General features: G+C 39.0%; 1 protein-coding gene across 2 annotated transcripts in view; it reads right to left on the bottom strand.

The window, feature by feature from the left end:
- Positions 1-21,604, bottom strand: part of CENPC (centromere protein C) — a 28,753-nt gene that overhangs the window by 1,110 nt on the left and 6,039 nt on the right. Inside the window, exons 8-18 of one of the 2 annotated variants that reach the window (XM_085058446.1) lie at positions 21,122-21,495; positions 19,637-20,486; positions 19,043-19,081; positions 17,748-17,821; positions 16,614-16,682; positions 14,763-14,867; positions 13,860-13,958; positions 11,144-11,242; positions 10,706-10,860; positions 10,174-10,264; positions 8,669-8,738 (exon numbers count right to left, since the gene is read on the bottom strand). In XM_085058446.1, coding sequence (XP_084914572.1) covers positions 8,669-8,738; positions 10,174-10,264; positions 10,706-10,860; positions 11,144-11,242; positions 13,860-13,958; positions 14,763-14,867; positions 16,614-16,682; positions 17,748-17,821; positions 19,043-19,081; positions 19,637-20,486; positions 21,122-21,495 — 2,025 coding nt within the window. Of the gene's footprint in view, positions 1-8,664; positions 8,739-10,173; positions 10,265-10,705; positions 10,861-11,143; positions 11,243-13,859; positions 13,959-14,762; positions 14,868-16,613; positions 16,683-17,747; positions 17,822-19,042; positions 19,082-19,636; positions 20,487-21,121; positions 21,496-21,604 lie in introns of those variants that run through there. The other variant, XM_085058447.1, reaches the window with a different exon arrangement.

The following is a 21,604-nucleotide window of genomic DNA, read 5'->3' as shown; positions in this document are numbered from 1 at the left end:
GGAAGTTAAAGCTGACACTTGTGACTTGACTTAGTGTGCACATTTTGTCCTTCACTGTGGAGAAAGGGATAGCAGTGGCTGTTCACTGGCCAGGGCTCTGGCACACCCCACACTCTGGTGGCCCGCTGTGTGACATGGAAAAGGCCACTCTCCACTTGAGTGGTATAGAAATACGGGCCTTCCCAACAAAAGTGTGAACTAAACTTATAGAAGAGCAGCTTCCATAGCATGGGAGTCTCTGACTTCACAGGATGCCTGAGGTCGGAGGGGATCTCTGGAAGTCACTTGATCCAACACTTCTGCTCAAGCAGGACCACCGAGAGCCACCCTGGATTCAGCTAAACTCTTTCCCCACATGCAAGCTTTTGTTTCCTGATGTCTTCTGTACCTCCTGACCTCTCCACAGCAACCACAGCAATAAGAATGAGGATGCAAACTATATACACAAACACTCTGATGTGCTCTGCAAATACACACTCCCACCCATGGCACTAAGCATGGTAAAACAGAGATGACAGGATCTGAACTTTGTGGACAGAACTGCTCCACGTGGAAGGGAATGTCAAATGTACTGGGCTGGGCCTCAGCTCCATCTCCGAGTGAAATGTATCAAGCTGATCCTAAAGGTCCACCCAAAATTTACAGCTCTTTTAGTGTAGACTCCTTAGACACTGCAGAAACATTAAATACCAGTAAAATTACTTGCTCCTGGCATTTACCAGAAAAGTCAACAGGGTGCGAGAGGGCACATGAGAGATCCACACCCACATGTGCAGCAGTGGGCATGTGCTGGCATGCTACACCTCAGTGCCAAAACCAGCTGGTGCCAAGCGGCATTCCCACTGGCAAGAGGAATGAAAATGTAAGAGCAGGTGAATGCCTGGACTAGCCTGCCAATATAAAATCAGGGTATGGCATGGTGCCTAAGTGATGGCAGACACATGGCAAGATTGTGCCAAGGCAAAGGAAGTCACCAGCACGCTGAATTAGTGCTCTAAGAGGTGCAAAAAGCACAATGCTGCGATACTCTAGGGTAAGTCTGGCCACGGGGAACAGTGCTAGGATGGATTCATCCAGCACTGCACAGCCAGCTTCAACAGATGGATGAGGTTCAAGGGCAACTAAGCAGGCCTGAAGCAGTCTCAGTTCTGCTTCTGCAGCCAGGAAAACAGCAGATGATGACAATAATGAACACCTTGCCAGTGACATCCTAAGCCAACCTTTTTGGGATTAAAACTACACAAAAGTCTTTCAAAGAGCAGAAGCCAAAGAAAGCTTTGCATCACTTCTCTGAGAGTGAAAATTGGGAGCTTTGCCAGGTAATGTACAAAACTTGCAGGAGAGGTAGCAGAGGAACCTTCAGGCACAAGAACACTTCTGAAATAATTCAAACACCTGGAACTGAGTTTAAAAAATGATTCAATCCTTGAAAGTGGCAAAAAGACAGAAAAGAAACCTTTCGTAAGGAAAATGTATCCAAATAGGGCAGGAAATTAGTTTAGGCAGCAAGACAAAAAATGAAGGAGCAGACTGAAACTTGATGAAGCAGCTGAGCTGAAACAGAAGCAGAATGCCTCATCCTCCAGCCTGTTCCAAGAGGAGGAAGGAAAAAAGAGACAAAATGCACCTTGGACAGATACTTCAAGAAGACAACTGCTAACTTGCAAAGAAGGACACAGTGCATCACAGCAGCAGCATGTTCACATGGAATTTCACGAAGGAAATTATTACCAACATTTTAATAAATACTTGAGGAGACCTCTCCACTGTAATTTCTGAAATAATTCAAGTTCCACATAAGAGGGACAAAAAAAAGAAAAAAAAAAAAAGGGTGAACACTTAAGCAAATTTTAGCCCATGCTAAGTAAAATAAATTAAGCGAGGTTTTGTACTTAGCATCACAGTTCAATGGAAATGGACAAGGAGGGGCACAGGAAGTCTGGAGCATGCATCTCATCTACAAGCCTCAGCATCTCATCAGAGATTAGCTTTGCAAGCTTAAAAAGTCCTTCAGAAGAAAATCTAAAATATTTTCAGTAAAAACAATACTGATGTTGTAGGTGGCTCCTCTTTTTTTCCCACCAAAAATCACAAGTATGTCATGCACCATGAGAACAGGACTGTGGTGGGTTGACCCTGGATGCCAGGTGCCCACCAAAGCAGTTCTATCACTCTCTTCCCTCAGCTGGACAGGCAAGAGAAAATAAAGAAAGGCTCCTGGGTTGAGGTAAGGACAGGGAGAGATCACTCACCCCTTACTGTCGCAGGCTGCTGGGGAACCTCAGCTCCAGTGCCTGGAGGACCTCATCCCTGCTCCTTCTGCACTGACCTGGGTGTGGGCAGGGCACTTCTCCCACATATCCTCACTCCTCTCTTCTCTGTCCATAATTACTTCTGCACAATAACTTCTTTCCTTCTTTAATGTTACCACAGAAGAGTTACCACCAACTCTGGTGGGCTCAGCCTTGGCCAGTGGCAGCTTGGCGCTGGAGTTGCTGGGCACTGGCTCTGTCAGACACCAGGAAGCTGCTTCTGGCTTCCCACAAAAGTCATCCCTACCAACACCACTACCAAAACCTGGCCACACAAACCCACACAATGACAGAAGCAAGAGAAGCCATTTTATGACAAGGTAATGATTTCTGTGAACTTCAGTGGGGTGAACAACGGAATCAAATGAATCTATTCTAAATTCTGACAGCTCACTCAGTGGCATTTGTTTGAAAGGCTAAACAGGATGCTAACATGGGCTTGGTATGCCACAAAATGAAGAGGCAAATAAAGCAAACATTTAGTTTGTCCTTAAAACACAATGGGGCATTTTCACTGTTCAAGTCTGGGAGCTGTGTTCTAATTTAGAGCTGCAGCAACCTCTCTGTTTTACCTGTGAATTACCTTAAGAATATACAGTAAACCTTAGTTGCTCATCAGGCAAATGTCTGCTTTTACTACTAAGAAAATCAGCCACAATAAAAGGCAGACAGCATTTGCTGGATGCAAAAAGGCCTCTGCAATTATCACTTAATTGTCCTTCATGGGCCAGTACTGGGAGTCTCATACTTTCCCCTTAAGGTTGCTCCCTTCTTCAGCACTTTTCTTAACTGTCTACTTAATTAGTCTTCCTTCCTGGGCTTAATTGTGAATTTGTTTTGATTAATTACCCTCAGAGCTCACTTGGCACTAACTGAAATATAGGAGAAGTGCTCCGTTTCTTCAGTGCACAGGCTACTGCATCCTAGGGGAGCCCCCTCTTTGTCAGCAATAAAATTTCAACTTCAGATTGCATTTGAAAAAAAAACTTTTTTGTAATTAACTTCCAATTCTTGTAATTAACCCCACTGTACTACAACATGAAAGTGTTGCTAGCACAAAAAAAAGGGTAAAATTCATTAAATTCAGGCCTTTCCTTCAGTGGATTATCCATCACAGTCATTAACTGAGTCCTGTAGTTTTAGATAAGATGGCATAATGCTCTTAAGTGCAAGTGATCAGATCACTACTAGAATTCCAAACCAGAAGTGTAGGTTACCAGCACAGACAGCTGTGTCCTCATGGCACCAACACCAGAAAACCTTTCCCATACCAATCTTTTCTAAGTTATTGAGCTTCATTGAAAATGCTTTGCATAACCTACACCAGTCAGTCTGCAACACCTTTGAGCACTAATACAGAGCTCTTCATTATGTTTACACCTCTCATATTACTCCTTTCCTCTCCCTGTTCTGGAGTCAGCATGCTGACTACAGAAGACACCCACACAGCATTACCCCACGCATCTGCCACCTTGATCAATTCTCAGTTCAGATACTGTTACTGAAAACACAGGAAAAGACAGCTCTAAACACCACCCCAATGAAAAAATTTAATAAGCTAAATGAAATAATGTGTGTGAGCTATCACACTCATTTAATAAACTTTCTAAATATTTGTCAAGAGTACTGGAATTCTTCAGTTTTCAAATTTAGAAGTCTTTACCTATCAAGCTGTAATGAGAAGTTAAAAATCTTATTCTAGACATTAATATTTTTTTCTGTGAACACTTTTAGACTTGCATCTTAATAGTCAGACTGACAAAGTAAACTTTGTTTCTTCCAGCTCCTTGTTTCAATCACTGTTGCTCTTGTGCTCGAAAGGACTGCAAAAGGAGTGCAAAGTAGCTGTGGTTTCACAACCTTTTGTGCGCACCTTTACTTGGGCACAGAAGTTTAACTGAAGCAGATCAGAACAGGAGCTTTGTGAGAGGGCTTAAAAACAGAGCAGCTCAGCAGGCAAACCTTTTAACATATTCATTTCCTAATAATCTGCAGCCAACTGTTTTGACTGATGAACAACCACTGTGATGAACAACCACTGTTTGCAACTTAGAACTGGACCATTGGAATCACTGGGGCTGTCAAATCCTAATTGAAGCTCAATCATGTAACCCAAAAGGTTTGCCTTTGAGACCTCTTCTGACTACATTTGTGAGCATCTGTGAAGTGACAGGATATTTTGCCAAGGAAATGTACCAGCTTGGTAAAACTAAGATATTCAGTTATAACAGCTGTCAATACCATTAAAGAGGCATGGTCCATGCTCTTCAGTTAGATGGATCATCTGCAATCAATCACCACTTAAAGTAAATCCTGTATTACAAAAGACATCATGCAGAGTCTGTTTATCAATGGAAATACAAGAAATATTCCTTCATGCTGAAATGTCTTTTCAGCTGTTATGAAATGAGGAAATAGTTCTTTAGGGTTATTGCATTCCCCAAATGTTACTTTAAAATAATCTGCAGTTAAAACCAATTTAGTTGTGCACTTGAAAAATAGAAGAAGCTGTATATGTGCCTCAACAGTTTTATTGGTCCTGTTTATTTTTTCTGTAATTAGCTCACAATCTCCTATTTTATGTTTACAGAGTTGTACAAATATGGATGTGCATACACATCTGACTGTTCCGCAATCATTCTGCTGCTGATTATAGCTGCAAAAAGCTTTGTTTAGTAAAACAGAAACAGCTTTCTAATCAAATGAAACTACAAAAAGATATATTTGCAAAAGAACCTACTAACCTGTAATTTTTTTGAAGGGAGACAAAGCCTTCAAAACTCTGACTTTTTATGGTGGCAGGACTTCTCAGTTAAGCCTCTTAAAACAAGCCCCTGGATGTTACCACAGTACCTACTATAGAGCACATGAACCTATTAACATGAAGCTGAAATATGTGACTTGGCTTTTGTTTCCAGCTCTCTCAATTACTGTTGACAGAAAGCAATTAATTAATGTACAGAAACGGGGATATCCTCCAGGATATCAGTATGTACCCTCCAGGAACAGTGAGTATATCTCACAGACAACGAAAAGGCCATGTCTCTTTCAAGACTAAGATCCCAGCTTCACTCCACAACAGGTAACACTTGTTAACCAACTCCAGACTAGCTCAGCAAAAGCCTGGCTAAACCACAGTAGCCAGTGGAAGTGAGATTACTCAGCAGAGCAGAAAATATGCTGGCAAAAAGAATCACAAATATGCAGGAACACTAACTTCTCACATTTCAGAAGAAGCTTATTTCTTTGCAATATCCTATTTGGCCTGACACACACAAAAATGTAGGAAGCAGGAGGCAAAACAAGACCAGGCAGAGGTGAAACATCAGCTGCTGCCTCTGACTAACAACTGATTATTGATTGACACACTGCACAACTCAGCAGCCATAGGAGTCCTGGCACTCAGAACATTCTCCTGCACCTCCTCACGCTATATTCAGCTTAATGACACAACAGCAAATTTCTAACAAGCGTCAAGTTGAAGAAAAAAATTTGAAATGCAATCCAGACCAGCGGTGAACAACCCAGCTCAACAAATCCTGCTGTGCACTAATGTTTTAAAGAACAATTTTGTGCAAGAGGCCGCAACAAGTACAAGTACAAGATCCTTGTAACTGAATGAACTTCAGTAGTTAAGTCGCACCGTGATTTACATCTCCTTGCAACAGAATTCAGCTAAATTTATCTCCACCTGTAAAACACTCTTCTTCCTGCCTTTCAAAAATCAGACCCTAATGAACACAGAGGCCAGCTATGTGCTTGAAGCTCCATCTACTGACAAATGTTAGAATTGTTGTTAAACTAGAGCAATATTCCAGAGAACATCCCTTGGTAAAACTGATATTGCTTCTTAAAAAAAAAAAAACAACCACAAACATATTCAGACGTAGTCCAACTACAAATTTTTCTCTTCAAACTACACAGAACATTTCCCCCAAGAAACCGACTAGCCAGAAAGCAACAAAATCACCCAGCCTAAAAACTGACAACCTTTACCAAATCCACCCTGTTCTCTTGACAATCCCAGCCATGCAATTAGGAAAACACAAACCTGGTGTTCAAGGCATGTTGACCTCGAACCTGCACTTGAACATCTGCACTTTCCAGCCTGTGTCAGGAAAAGATCTGCACACATTACTTCTGCTTAAGGAAGCATCCTGAAGGATTTATTTCTCTTGACCCAAAAGAAAAACCCTCAAAACCTTGCTGCCAAGTTGCAGTAGAGTACAGTGGGGGAAGACACATCAATGCCTGATATGACATGGCTAATGTTACAACTTCTCATCTCAGCCCACCAAAAGAAAACACATCCCTGGCAAGCAGCAGCCTGCAGAGCTCTGCTACAGCATCCACCCACACTTTCCTTCAGGACCACAGGCTCTGTAGTCCATACACATAAATTACCTTCACTAAACCCTTAAGTGTCCACCCTTCTGCTACCCAATCTGCATGCAGACAGGTAACACAGAAAAACATTTGCAGGGTATTTTCATTCAGAATTCCCTGGCCATTAATACAACTGAAAGGTTTTCTTGTTCTGATTTTTAACTGGAACCAATTTGCTGCTTGGATCAGACACCATCACATCCACGGGCTGACCGCTGGGAGATCTGCTTGGGTTAGAAGCAGAGTGTTGGTTTAATCCTAGCCCTGTAGTCTTTTTCCAACTGGCAACATTCCCGATCTCTGTAGGCCTGAGGAGCTGAAAGACTTAAAAACTAAACGTTTTAGTGGGTGGGATCCCCTCAAGCAGTGAGACAGCATGTGTGCCCATCTGGTAGCTGGTATGGCTCCAACACAGGAAGGACATTATTTGAATCTTGCTGACCTTGAAGAGACCAACCCAAACTCAAAATTTAGAAAAGCTGCCAACATTGAATTTCTATCTAGTAACTAAATAACTTCTTTATCTTTTTAACTCTTAAACTGCTTACAAAAGTTAAGGCTGGAAAAAAAAGGTCTTTCTGTGTAGTCTGAACTCTGATAGTAAATAGTTGGTTTCAAGACAGAACTAAATGGCAGTGCCCATGTTCCTGTTTCATCTTCTCAAGAGTTAAGCATGACTTAGCCATAAATGGAAAGACAGAACACAACTTCTACCAAGTATCTCCACTGTCAGTCTGTATATGCACTAACCATAGGAACTACTGCTTAGAAGAGAATGACAAAGTACTATCTCAAATTCTTCAATCCAAAGGATCTTTCACAGAGGCATGGTAATCTTGGTGTCCAAGCCCTTTCACAGACACAGGAAGTTAGCTGGCAGCTGAAAGCAAATTCCTCTTTCCTACTTTAATGTATATTCTAGATTTAGCATAAAGATCATGGCCAAGACTGCTTACAAGGTTATTGCTCAATCCTCAAGTCCTCAAAAGTTCACAACTCCAATTCAATTTTCCTTATCACCTTTTCTTCAAGGATAGCAGTGGACAGAGAAAGAAAGAACCACACCAGAATAGCTGTCGTTTATCCTTATCTTGAGCCAGAAGGAACCTCGAAGAGCTTGGGAGACAAATGCTATGTATACCATCTGCTGTCTAGACTTGGCTTCTGGAGTATACAGTGTAATTACAGCTTTCCCAAAGGTCCTCATTATTATCCAGGAACACAGCAAGCTAATCAAAAGGAGATATTAAAGTAATACATTTGGCAATGACCTATTGCTGTTACACAAAATAAAGCTATCAACAATGTTCAGAGCTAATCAGGCCATAGCTTCCACACAAAAGACACAACTGATAAGCTCCTACTTAAGAGCTCCTATTTTCCTATTCAGATTGGAGACACTAATCATCCAGCTGCCAGACAAGGAAGGATCGCCTGTCATTAACATAAGAGAAGGGTGGCCGGACCCCAGCACAGCAGCATTTCAGCAGCCCATCTCCTAGACAACCATAACTGGAATGCAAACAGCAGGTTCATCATTTAAATAGAGATTATTCTAAGCAGGTTGTACCACACAGTCGTTAAGACTATCTATCAGATGTTAGCTGAAGATGTCAACGTTTTATCAAGTGCTAAGCGTCTTTAGGGAGATTAAGCATATTGATACAATTTGGAACAACAAATATACCCACACATTTCATACTTATATCTTTCTGTCACTGGATGGCACAAGAACAATAACTGCTGTGGAGCAAGGCCCTTTAGTATGTCATTTCACTTTGACAGCAAACTACCAACATTCTTCTGGGGTTTTTCTCAACTCTTCTTATGTTGATTTCAGCTGCTCTGTATTAATTTGTAATGTTAGGGTGGGTCCACTCAAACACTTTTGTACGTACAAAGAACTTCAGAACACACAAAAATTTGACAAGTGTTTAAGCAAACTTCTCTGCAAAAAGTTCGTCATTCACCTGTCTTTGAGCTGTGTGAAGAGAAGAACACTGTCTTCATTCAGAAGATTACGTATGTTATATCGATTTCCTACAAATAAAAACAGAGTAAATTTTCCTTAGGAACCACTAGCAATTTTTGAAGTCCTGTCCTGTCTTCAGCCAAGTATATTTTCACTTCATATATTTTAACAGAAGCAGTATTAGCTCCTAATCTAAGATGCCACTCTTACAGGCAGGTCAGTGCATTTCAAGGAGATGTCAAGGAATACAGCTAGTGTAATTTATTTTAATCTTTGCTTAGAAGATTTTTACTGAGAAGAATGTAGCAGGCTCGAGCTCTCAGCTCTCAAAACCCACAATAAAACTCTAAGGTGACTGAATTTACTTTAATTTATTCCTACAGGAACTATCACTAAAAACTGCACATGGAAACGTACCTGCAGATCTTCACTTGAGATTTGCACACTAACATGACACTATCTAAGGGGCCCTGAACTTTAAGAATGAGCAACATCCTAACACTCATATACAGCCATACGATGGATTACAGGGATCACCTGCCACAAACACTGCATTGCCCATCCAGCCATACTGAGACTGGTCATCAGGAAGCAGGGAAGAATGAAGTTTAGATCCCTATGGTTATATGAAACTTTCAGCATTTTATATTCTGCTTTCCCAAAAAGCAAGTGACAAAATTGTCTCTGCAGACCCACTAAACTTTTAACGTTGAAACAAACACCAAGAAAATGTTTCAAAGCATCAATTGTTATCTGAACAATAGTTGTTCCATCAGGACTTCGTGCTGAAATGTTAACAGGAAAAAAAGGGACAATTGCTCATTTTCTAATGATAAACCTCCTCACAAGAAAGCTGTACAAAAGCTCTCTACATCTTCATGAACAGTCTGCTTTAACACTAATACAAAATCTCCTGACCAGCATCTTAATCTACTGATGGACAGCTTTTCATATGGAATTCATGCCACTTTTATTTCAGAAGGACAAAAGCAGGTCTTTAAATTCTCAAAAAAAAAAATGAAGTTACAACCTATTCAACAAGATATTCTGAATCTTCTATATGCAAGCACAAAGCACAAAATATGGTGAACTGATCCAAATGGATTTTCATAATTTTACATTAAAAAAAAAATCAGCAGGCATATGATGACCAATACAACTATATTAACTAGCACTAACATTAAGCTGTCTGTGATGTTTCCTCAACATTACACCTAATGACAGAACCAGAACACCACGAAAAATTTACTCTTAGAACTTGGTAGTGTCATCAAAACTTTGAGGCCAACTCATGTAAAAAAGCAGTATTTGTACCCCTGCATTCAACAATGAGATCATCAACCCATGTCCAGTGTTGTGTCACATTCCATTCTTCATCACGCTGTACTTTCCCACTCACTATTCAATCCTCTCTCTTTCAGTCATGGTTTGGTTTTGATTCCTAGCATGCTAATTTAGTCTCATCCATCTCCCAGCAAATGCATTTCAGACACATGCACTCACCTGATGGAACATAGAAGAAGTCCCCTGTAGTCAGACAATACGATGTCTCATGCAACGTAAAAATAACTTTGCCATGGATAATATGGAAAACCTTAACGAAAGCCAAGGGGTTCTAGGGTTAGCAACACTTCCTTCATAAACATTCAAGAAAGATATCCCAGAAAACACTTTCATACATCTAACAAAGACAGAAACCCAAATCAGCTGGCAAAACTGCAATCCCTTTTTCCCATACTGATGAAAAATAAGATGCACAACTCAAAAGGCAGATGGGGTCCACTTTTATTTCTTTGATATTTTTACCTTGCCTCCAAGATCCAGAGAGTAGGAGCACACAGACATACAGATTTAATATGAAGCAAAGCAGGGTAATGTGCGTGCAAAGTACCTCTAGCAAACGATTCATTAATGTTTAGTTGTATTGGGGGAGGGAGGGGGGATGACCTCTCAACTTCACATGTTACTTCCAACTATCCCAACATCTTCTGTTTACAATGTCCATTTTATAAAACTAAAGAAAAAGCACACTTACTAGTGTATCCATGTGGACAAACTGGTGCCCCTTTTCTTTAAATGGTTTCAGAATCAATCTACCAGTTGCAAAACGAGATGTATTCAAATTTTTGTATATTTCTATTGCTTCGTCTTTGCAGCAGTAAGTGTGACTGCTTGCAGTGTTAATACAATCTACAAAAAATGTCCAGGAGATAAACATTAATGCTACCACATAATTAGTGTTGTTACATGCTCAGTGCAATACATATTGTTTCAGTGCAACACCTCCAAAAGTTAGACTCATTATTTGGTTGAAAAATCAGGACACTTTTTGTGTCTCACTCACATCTTTCTGCAGAAGAGCGATGAATATTTCAAAACCTCATCTTTTTATGCCCAATGTGGCATGAAAAATCTTTTTTCCTATCAGTCTACGTAATTCAGGAAGTCCCTTGGTCATATCCCTTGTACTCACCTAGACATACTTCCTTTTCTGTTTCTGGGTCCAGCACAATGGCTGGCTTAGAAGTATCACCTAGGATGTGCTCCGAATTTGCAGGTATCTCTCTTCTATCTGAGGATACAAAGAAACCAAAACAAAACCAGAAAAGCAATCACTATAGATCTTAAAAAGCTAATCATTTAACCACAACTTTTCCACAGTTCTAATGTCATACATTAAGTACTTAAATTTCCTTTGATAAGTGACTAAACAGACTGAATACTTTTTCTTCAAATAAAGAAAATCATCCATAACAATTCTTTGAAAATGTCTTTTTTATTGAAATTATTTCTGTGTATAATAGATTAATATTCTTTAAATTTTAAGGAATTTCCTAGGGGAAATACCAACTATTTATCCTACGCTATTAACAACAGTATTTACTCAAAAGTAGTTTTTGAGAGACGTGTTTTTCTAGCAAAAGATGCTGAGAGAGTATGAAATACATGATGAAATATGAAGGACAAGTGTTTTTGCTCTTACCTACTGCTGATAGGCATCAGGAGACTTACGAGAGAAAGCATTCAAAAGATAAGCACATGTCCAATTTTCCTTTTCTCAAGAAATAACATTACAGCAATCTCACTGGAAGTTGTAAATCTAAGAACTATTTCTATAATAAAAAGCATTTTCCCCGAGAAAGAAATATCCTAAGAACTGATGACAACACTATGCTTTTCATATAGAAAAGAGATGCTTTAGAATGTTCACAGCAGAATTAATATCCCAAAGCTCTCTTGCAGAATTCTCTTAAGCAGACATTTTTAGCTCTGCAGTGCATAGGAAATTTCTTTAAACACAACCAGAAGAAGCATGCTAAAGGCACACTATAGGAGTTTGTAGGCACTCATAGTAGCTTAAATACTCTTAGAGCAAGAGAGTCAGGGGGAGGAAGAAAGTTACTGCGTTTGAACAGCTTTGTTCCAACATAACCACCTCTCTATAAAAAGAAGCAGCAACAGGCGTAACACTACAGCTATAAAACCAGAATTTTTATTGTATCAATACCATTTAAGAGTTTGTGCTAGAAATTTTACTTGGCTGACAGTCCTTATATGCATCACTAAGACTCAAGGATGTGAGCAAAAGAGTATCTCTCAGATGAATGTCTGTCACAGAGGAAATCAATTACTTCTGGAAGACAGTTCAAAGGCACCTAAAGCAACCAATAGCTCTTGTCAGATACAGTATGAACAGCCACTACCAGCTCAGGTTCACATGGGCTGCAAATGACTTCTATTACAATTTAACTGTACCTAGATCAAATATTTATCTAGACCAGGATCCTGTCCCCAATTAGCGGCCCAAAACAGGTAATCCTTCCATTCCCAAAAATGCCGTAATAGCATACTGACACTTTGAGGGAATACTTTCCACCTCTAACCTGGAGCTCACACACAGTTATTTAGAGCTATTAACTGTTAAGTCTCCTGTTAATGTATCTAGTTCTTGCCTTGAATCTACATATTTTTTTGCACAATAATCTGGGCCAGGAAGCATATAGTGAGAATGACCACATTATTTTGTTGAAGAACGCAGCTCTCACTGTCTTCCTTCCCACCTTTTAGTTCTCGTGTTTAAAAAAACAAGCAGAAAACCCCAACAAGACCATTTATTTCTATTTCTCTTCACCATGTCACTCATAATTATAGAGGTGTTTTTAGACTTCTTCCTTAGAGCGAGGCTTCCATAATATTCTCTTCAGGGCCGAGAAGTCTTCACTACAGAAGTCCTATGTTTTTTAAGAGCTTTCCCTAAACCTTCTCCAGTCCTACCACTTTGTTTTTGAGGTAAGGAATAAAATTTACATGAAACACATGTAAAATCAGAAACTGGTACCAACAGTGACTGTTTCCTTCCTTATTTCTCTGATGATTATCTCAGCCTTGATTAGTTTAGTGTTAGAACCACATGGCATTTTCCATGCTTGTTAGCATTTGTTTTATTAGTTCTATAACTTCAGAGAGAAATGTTTCAGGTTCAAACAAAAGCTCTAGACAGTCCCCATAAAGAAAGGCTCTTTAGCACTAAACCATCTTCCAGAGAGCACAGCGAAAATAATCCGGCTTTTGGACTTTGACTCACTTTTCTGCACACTACTTACATATTTTTTATCTACTGGCCAGAGAGGCTCTGTTTGTTTAAACATAGATTTATTGCCTACTTTTAACCATTTTATGCACTTTTCTTAAAGCTTTCTCTTCACCTACCATGTTGTGCTTTTGTATTTAACCTACAATAGCTTGAAACCCTACTAGCACTCTCTGCTGCATTTTTAAATGTGTTATTACAGGTATCAGTAAAATGGCCACAAGACTTTATACCTTAACTGTGCACACTAGCATCATGAACTGAACACAAAGTAAGTACAGTTTAGTTTCTTCAGCCCCTGCTTCAAAGGCACAATAGCACTTCCAGGTATGTCCAGCATTTCTTCCTTTTTTACACTGAGAAGTGAACAATTTTACAAAGCCAAAATCTTGTGGCATCACAAGAACGTACAGCATTGCTATAGATCCAGTAGGAACAGTTTTTTTTCTCATCAGATCACATTAATACATTATATTATAAAATTATTTTCATCCAGAGAGAGAATTTAGTGTTTACAGGAGGAAAATCTTACAGCAATAGAGCATATGATAAAAGAATTTTTTTTAAGTATCAAAAGGAAAAAAGTCTGTGTTCATACTTGTTTTCTTTTTTTTCTGCTTGGGACTATCCTTCCTCCTTTTAGTCTTCCTGGGAGATTGTGTTTCTGGATGCACTAGTCCACTAACCACAAGCCCTCCTGAAACAAAAGGAAGTTAAAGTTCACAAACACATAGTAAATTTAAAAGAATGCAAACTTGACAACCAACAAGAATTTCAATTGAGAATACACTTCCTTGATGCTGAACTTTGCAGATCATTTTAGAAAGCCAGAACAAACAAAAACGCTTTCCAACATTAAGTATTTTGGAATGTAATGAAACTTTGAGCATTTTGAAAATAATTTAATCAAATTTCAGTCAAAGAACATTTCAGAAAGCCATGACATGCAAGTAATTTTTTAAGACAAAATATCACACTTAGGGACACTAAGAAATACTATTTTTGAGTGAACTAATTAATTAGGAAAGGACTAACTAGACTGAACTGTCAGTAAAAAATTCTGGAGAACAAGATCTATTTTTTTCCCTTGGGGTATTTAACACTGAGACTGAACAAAACATTATAGCATCTGCTCTGGAAAACAAACCTCACACAAAGAGAAATGTTCCAATGAATGATCCAGTAGATTGTCTCTTTTTGCAGTATCATACAAAATATCTGACATAAAAAACCCACTAGTGCAGAGAAACTGTTCTGTTCTTCCCTAACAGTGAAGGCAAGGGTACTTAACATGCTCTGCTGATACTATTTTTAGCTGACACAGGAGTGTCAGGAGAGAAAGACTACATGGAAAGATGACTAGATAGCTGGAGACCACAAATAATCTTTTTGTAAAAGTTACCCAATAGCAAGCATCGCAAAGCTCTCACAGCACAAGATCAACTCACAGACTTCTCTTTTCTGCGCTATCAGAAGAAAGCAAAGGGGTATTTTGGAATACCTGAAGGACTCATAGTATAGTTTATGCGCTCGCCTCTCCAATATTCCAGAGGTCTTAGCCGTATCCTTTTTGTCCGACGAACATTAGGTGTGTTGGAAGGCATTACTAATTTGAAGGATGAAGTCATTCACATTAAGTATGAAAGAAAAAATTCAGAGACAGAAAATATTAAGTATCCTTTCCTCTTGTTCTGTACCACAAGGAGGTCAGCACTTCACAGCTGGTATTTTTATCACATTGCTATCATGACAAGAAAATGGGATTTAACTATTGCCAAATGCCTTCTTTTGCGTACATCAGTGTTTCACTCTCCTTTTTCTTAAACAATCACCACCCCAACTTTACATCAGATTTCATTCTGTGTATCTTAGTGAACCACTGATACACAGACATTGGGAGCTCAAGGTCAAGGACAGCAAACATGCTACAACTGTGAAGACAAACCTCTCAACAAAGACTAAGAACCCTGCATGAACCTGGGGGATTTCATTAGCAACCATGAAAAGGCAGTCATGGCACGGGGATAGTAACAGAGACTGCATAGGCTGATCCTTCTATTCCAGATTCATAAGTCCTGTTTCCAGGACCCAGAAGAGCAGCACTTTTGCCAACAGAAACTCCACACATTTCCAAGATTTGTCAGATATTTATCTTCAGGTGCACTAATCACATAGTCGCAACTATCCAATTGTGCAAGCTGCCATATATGAATACAGTAAGATATGATATTTCAGTGTTTGTAAGAAAAAGCCCCTTAAGATCTGAGGGCAAATTAATCAAGAATATTTAAATGTTAAAAATGGTAAATACAAAACAATTGATGAAACAGTTTTTGAAGGTAGACAACTAAAGTGTTGTACATAAAATAATAATGAAGCCAATAAAAAAACCCACAATGCAAACCAGACAAGCATGAAACTACAATTGACTCTGTGCCTGCTGTTCCACCCTATCCAGAAGGCAGGTTATTTGCCCCATCAGTTTTACTGTGTAAATTCAAACTCTGACTGTTCTCACTGAACAGTAAGTTTGTCTTGACTCAGTTGTTTAGGAATATATTCAGTGCACATAGCTGGGTGTACAGCTGTAGTGCCAGCTGAAGATTGAGCTCTGGGTGGCAGCCTCAGGCAAGTGGTCATGAACTGATGCTGACCCTTTGCACAATAAATGGTACAGGGACCTGTGGCCCTGGCAGGTGACTGGACACTCAGAGACACTGCAGGAGCCAAGGACTCATTTGGAAGACCCTGGACTGTGAAGCACACAGACTATGAGTATACAAAAGCTCAGGTAGTCCTTTGTTCCAGTTTAAGCTGTTACTCTGTTGCTACAGCATGAAAAAATTACCTAAAGGAACCAGAGGTCTGAGACTCTGCTCTAGGAAACACAGGGCCGAGCCAGCAAGGAAACCTTGTCTAACTGTGAATGTGGGGTGTGTAGGCAGTCAAGTGGGGTGCCTGTCAGGGCACTGGAGCCACCCACTGTGAAGGGGATTCAGTCCCAGCACTTAAAAGTCTCTCGTGGTGGGAGTGTGACTGCCAGAGTGGCTCCTGGATAGCCAGACCTGAAAGTTTCCTTAACACAGTATCATGAAAAACAGAAGTGTGGCAGTTAAAAGGGTAATTGTTGAATATAGCAATAAAAAAGAAACACTAGAAGTTTTAAAAAGTAACTTTAAAATTAAGAAAAGGGCTATACCTGAAGAACAAACAAACTTTATCTGTAAATACTTATGAACATATGAACCCATTTCTAGGTGTTTTCCTGTGTCTACTTCAGCAAAGTTTCTATCAAGTTGAAAATGCATTTGCACTTACACACTTAAATTGTAACATTTTAAAATACTCTTACCTATTTTATGTTTTGCTATGTCGTCTGACAACAGATGTCCTAATTTATAATTCACATCTTCAGAATTATCTGAAAACACATTCAAAAAAGCCACCAAAGGCATTCATTATTCCTGACTTTTATTCAATATACCCACTAGAAGCAACCAAAAGTAGCACAAACAGAAGTCCCAAGGATAGTGCTTCCACTAACACCTTTTGCTATACACATATATGAAACCCAGTGTAGATAAACAGTATATGTAATTAGTTTCTAAACAGAGTAAACTTAAAAATTACTTGAAAACTACATTCAAGTAAACACTCCTCAGACCCTTCCCTCTTGATAAAATGAATACTAACAAATTATAAACTATGCACATAATTTTATCTATCAAAGAGCAAGGTGATTCAGATTTATATTACTCAAACCTAACTTTAGAACAAATTTCCTACCAGAAGACACACAAAACTAGGTATCTGAACAAAGCACTGCATAAACTAATACTATTCACATCTGGCTCTGAAACACTAATGAAAAGACTTTGTATTTCCAGGGTTCATGTTCATTAAGACAACGCATGCAACTTGTGGAGTAAAACTTAAAACTGAAACCAAACTAATAATAATAACACCACACACACAAAAAATGCCCCAAACACAAAATTAAACCGAACAACAAATCCCCTAACAACAAAACAATACCCAAACAAAAACCAGAAAAAACCCAAAGAAAATAAACAATTGCCCCAAAACCCCCACCAAACCAAGTATTCTTAGGAGAACAGGCCATGACTCCATAACGCTGTAATTTGGCTCAGGGTTGCCTGAAGTGACTACATACAGGACCACAACATGGCAACACATCAAACTGATCCAAACTGAGCCTGACAAATTTGTTCAAAGTATTTTGGAAAGACTAACTTTATCCTGGTAGGCATAATGCCAAACCATGGAGGGCTTTGCTCTCCCAAAGCCAACAATGTAAAGCTGGCATCCTGTACCACACACTTGGACAGAAACATAACCACAGCCAATAAAATCTGCATTTCATGTTCTGGACAAGCCAAATACAACAGAAATTACTGAACTGTCAATTACAGCTTATAAGAAGCTTATATATAAAATGCAAGGAAATACAAAGTCTAAACACTACCTGAAGATATATCACCCTGTTCAGGAGACTTACTGCTGGAAGCAAATTTATCACAATGTTCTAGAACAGGCCCACTGCAAAGGAAAAAAAAAATACACCTGCTGGAACATGTTAAATGTCAAAGGAACATTACAGCACTACCAAGAATAGTGAATTTAAGTTTTTTTCAGATCATGTGGGTTGGATTTTATTTTGCTTTTAAACATGTCTATACTGATTACACACTGAAGCAAATGACTGCTCCTTAGAAATCACAGGTCAGAAAATCATGAACTACTCCTCTACTCAGTTCATCAGGCAGACAAATTAGTATTCACACCTCCTCTCTAAACAGGTTTGCTAAACTTTTTTTCTCCCTTCCCAGAATAGAGACATTCCTATAGCATTTAATGCTATTCCTATAGCATTACCTTACAAACAATTTTTCATATACCATGATTATGGAAGGGCTTTTAAGAACTGTTTTGCATACTGTAAGGAAAGGACAGCAATATGTAGTCCGTCATGAAATCTCCCCCATAAAATGGTAACAATTTACACACAACTCCAAGAGATTCTCTAGCAACCAAGTCATTTGTAACAGGACTTCTCTTATAGCCTTAGTATCAGTACCCTTAACCTTCCTTCTTGCCCCATCTAAGGCTATGCTTCACTGCTTTTACTGTGCCAGTGAAGTTCAGCTGTTATCCACCTCAACTTCAAAAGATGCACTTCAATTATCTACATTAGCAAACCTACACTACAAATTTGTCCAAGTCAGTCTGCAGTAGGCTTCCTTAGAATTAAAGACCCCAACATTTTCAGTAGAATGACTGCATTAGAATTTAATCAATTCACAGACTGCCATTCCTGTTAGCTCTGTTATTAAGTTCTCATCCCATTAATGGGGAAGATACATGCCTATGTACATGCACAGAGTTTGGATTGTAAATACAGTTCTATACCCTACTTAACATCAACTTCATTAGTGCAACTGTCATTAGTTCTAGCACTGGTATTTCTGTTCAGAAATCACACACTAATATGGAAGCAAGCCTCAAAGGAAAGAAATCCCCAAAGGCAAGAAGCTTATTATGACCCCTTATTCATGACAGGAAGAAAAACTGTATTACTTTATTAACTGTACTAGCACAGTATTTAAAACCCTCAAGCATGAATCACAATCCTGTTCTACTTGGTGCTTCACCAGTAGGGCACAGAACACAGCAGCAGTACAAGCTGCTCAGTCTCAAGGGGGTCTCAGTGGGGCAGAAGTAGGATTGAATTCAAGTTTTTCAGACAACTCAGGAAATTACCTTTCACAACTCACAACATTCCCAGCTACAAAGGAATCTCTAGAAAAGAAAAAATTATTCTTATTACATTTGGTGTTAAGTCAGCTTTACTTAATGAAAGGAACCTGTAGGTCAGTAATTTTACATCCTGAACAAAACTATAAAAAAGACATTACAAAAAATAAAAAGTAATGCAAAGAGCAATAATTACAAACCAGCTTTTAGACTGCTTAAACTTAGTCTTTAGATTGACAAAGAAAAATATAGCTGAAGAATTAAATGCTGCATTTTCTAAATTTATTTTTAAAACGCAACAACCTTGACAGTGAAGTTACTCTATGGGTGGTGGGGTTGTGCTAAACTGGATCTTCTACGCAAGTCTCACAAGAACACTAACTAGAACAAGCTTCCTCATGTAGGAGACACTAAACATGGTACCCAACTTTGAGAAGAAGAATAGTGATGAAACTGCTTGGTTTCTCTATTAACTATTCAACCAGCCTCAAACTATCCCATACTTCAACTGGGCCACCATCACTTAAAAACTGACAAGATGTGTTTAACTGTCTACCAAGTTATACACCACATTTGTAAGGAATCACACAAAAAGCTTACTGTGGTCCACGTTGCCTGCTATGTTTTCTTTTGTTACTTTTTATTTTCACATGTGATAACTTCTGTTTTTTCACTGCAATGTCCTGTACAGAAGAGCTGTCAGAATCTGTTTGAGACTCAGTGTCCTCAGGCCTTGAGCAAAAAGCCTTATTAGTTCTACATGGAATCTTTTTGGGTATCTTCCTGGAAGACTTGGCAGGCAATTGTTTCTTTTCAGGATTCTTCACACTGTCCATAGGATGCTGCAGTGCCTTTGTAGGAGTTCTGTTATTTGCACCACCAGCTGACTCTGGTGTGTGCAATACATTTCTAGGCTTTGCAGACTTAGTCAACTTCCGAACCACGGGAGTCTCTAACTTTTGAAGCAAGGGTGTGGTGCATACTTCATTCAGTTCCACAGGCTCTCTTTCAAGCTCTTCTTCAGCAGGCTCACTGTCAGAACTCTCCCCTCTTTGTAACTGAGGCTTTTTATTACTACTTTTCTGGACAGATTTTTTAAGCTTCTTCCTTGGACTTACTGTACTTCTCTTAGCTACTTTAACTTTTGGAAGTTTCTGCTTAGCAGTTTGTTTCTTCTTAACTAAATGTTGAGAAGCTTTAGAGGACAACTGCAGATTCTTGGAAGACTTGAGAGACTTTTTTAAAGACACAATCTGCTCTTCCTGATGCCCAGATGAGGGCATAAGCAAATCCTCACTTGGCAGCATTCTTGTTTTGCACTGTTCTTCATCAGATGGTTTTGTTTCCAATCCAGACCATGACAACATCAGTTTTTCAGCTTCTGGTTTCCAGGATGTGCTCTTCTTCTCATTTGGAGAGTCTTTTCTAAGTGCATTCTTTTCAGTCTTTCCTGTCAATACACAAAATATTAACCCTTTTTCCCATTAAACCTGAAGGTATCTGTTGACATTTGAATGCATAAAAACAAACCAAAGAATCAAAATGGGGAAAAAAAAAAGTATCACAAAATCAGTTTTACCACTGATGGCTAAAGAAGGCTTTCACTAAACTATAGTCTACAAAAAACCTTTTGGTGTACTTCCAGTATTTCCTAATTAAAAAAAAGGGGCAGAAATGTTACATTCACTCTGCTTTCCAGTTTTCAGTGCTTCCTGCTACAAAACCCTTCTCAAATAATTCCTAAAACTCAATCCTCTTTCTGTTCAAAGCACATAACCTCCCTTCTATGGAGAGTGGAACAAAAGCTTGTGGGTACCTACCTTCTATGACATCATAAGAAAAGGCAACACTGCTAATTTATCTCTTAATGTCCTAAGAAGAAAGACAAAGGGTGTGGGGAAAAAAGTGAAGACACTGTCTCACTGCCTCTCTGTCTCACCCAAATCTAACTGTGCAACCGAAACATGAAAAAGGAATTCATTAATGTTTATTATCTACTTGAGTATAATTTCTTATAAAACACCACAAAATGATCCAGTAATGTGACCTGAAATGAAAAGTCTGAAGAGCTATTAAATAACTTACCCATATGAGTACTCTTTCGGCTTTGAGATATAATGACCTTTTCTTCACTATTAGAGACTGGATCTGATTCTGACGTTCCCTTGAAGTCAAATGCTCCAACATCCAGATGATCCCGTTTCTGTTTAGTAAGTGCTTTAACCTGTACTTGTCTGTCCTTAACTTTCTTATTCTGTGTCTTCTTCTTTTCAGAGGGCTGAGATTTAGAAATGGGAGTTGCAAAGCCATCGTTTTTTGATTTTTTGTTCTTAACAGGTACTGAAATCCAAGAAGTAGAAGATGCACCACCTGATTCATCAATTACAAATTCACATTCATTTTCTATTTCTATATCTTTCACAGGATGAGGTGATGGAGGTGATATCAAGGTTGAATATCTAAAGAAAGGAGGAAAAAAAAATTCATATCATTCTGGGGGAGGGAATTGACTTTCAGTCTTTCAAATCTAGTGGTGACTCCAAACACCTAGACACAGTACAGAACATT

This window comes from Lichenostomus cassidix, chromosome 4 (genome assembly GCF_008360975.1).
Source record: "Lichenostomus cassidix isolate B80296 chromosome 4, HeHo_3.0, whole genome shotgun sequence".
Taxonomy (NCBI): domain Eukaryota; kingdom Metazoa; phylum Chordata; class Aves; order Passeriformes; family Meliphagidae; genus Lichenostomus; species Lichenostomus cassidix.
The sequence above is the reverse complement of the archived record's forward strand: the minus strand, read 5'-3'. Positions and strand labels throughout refer to the sequence as shown.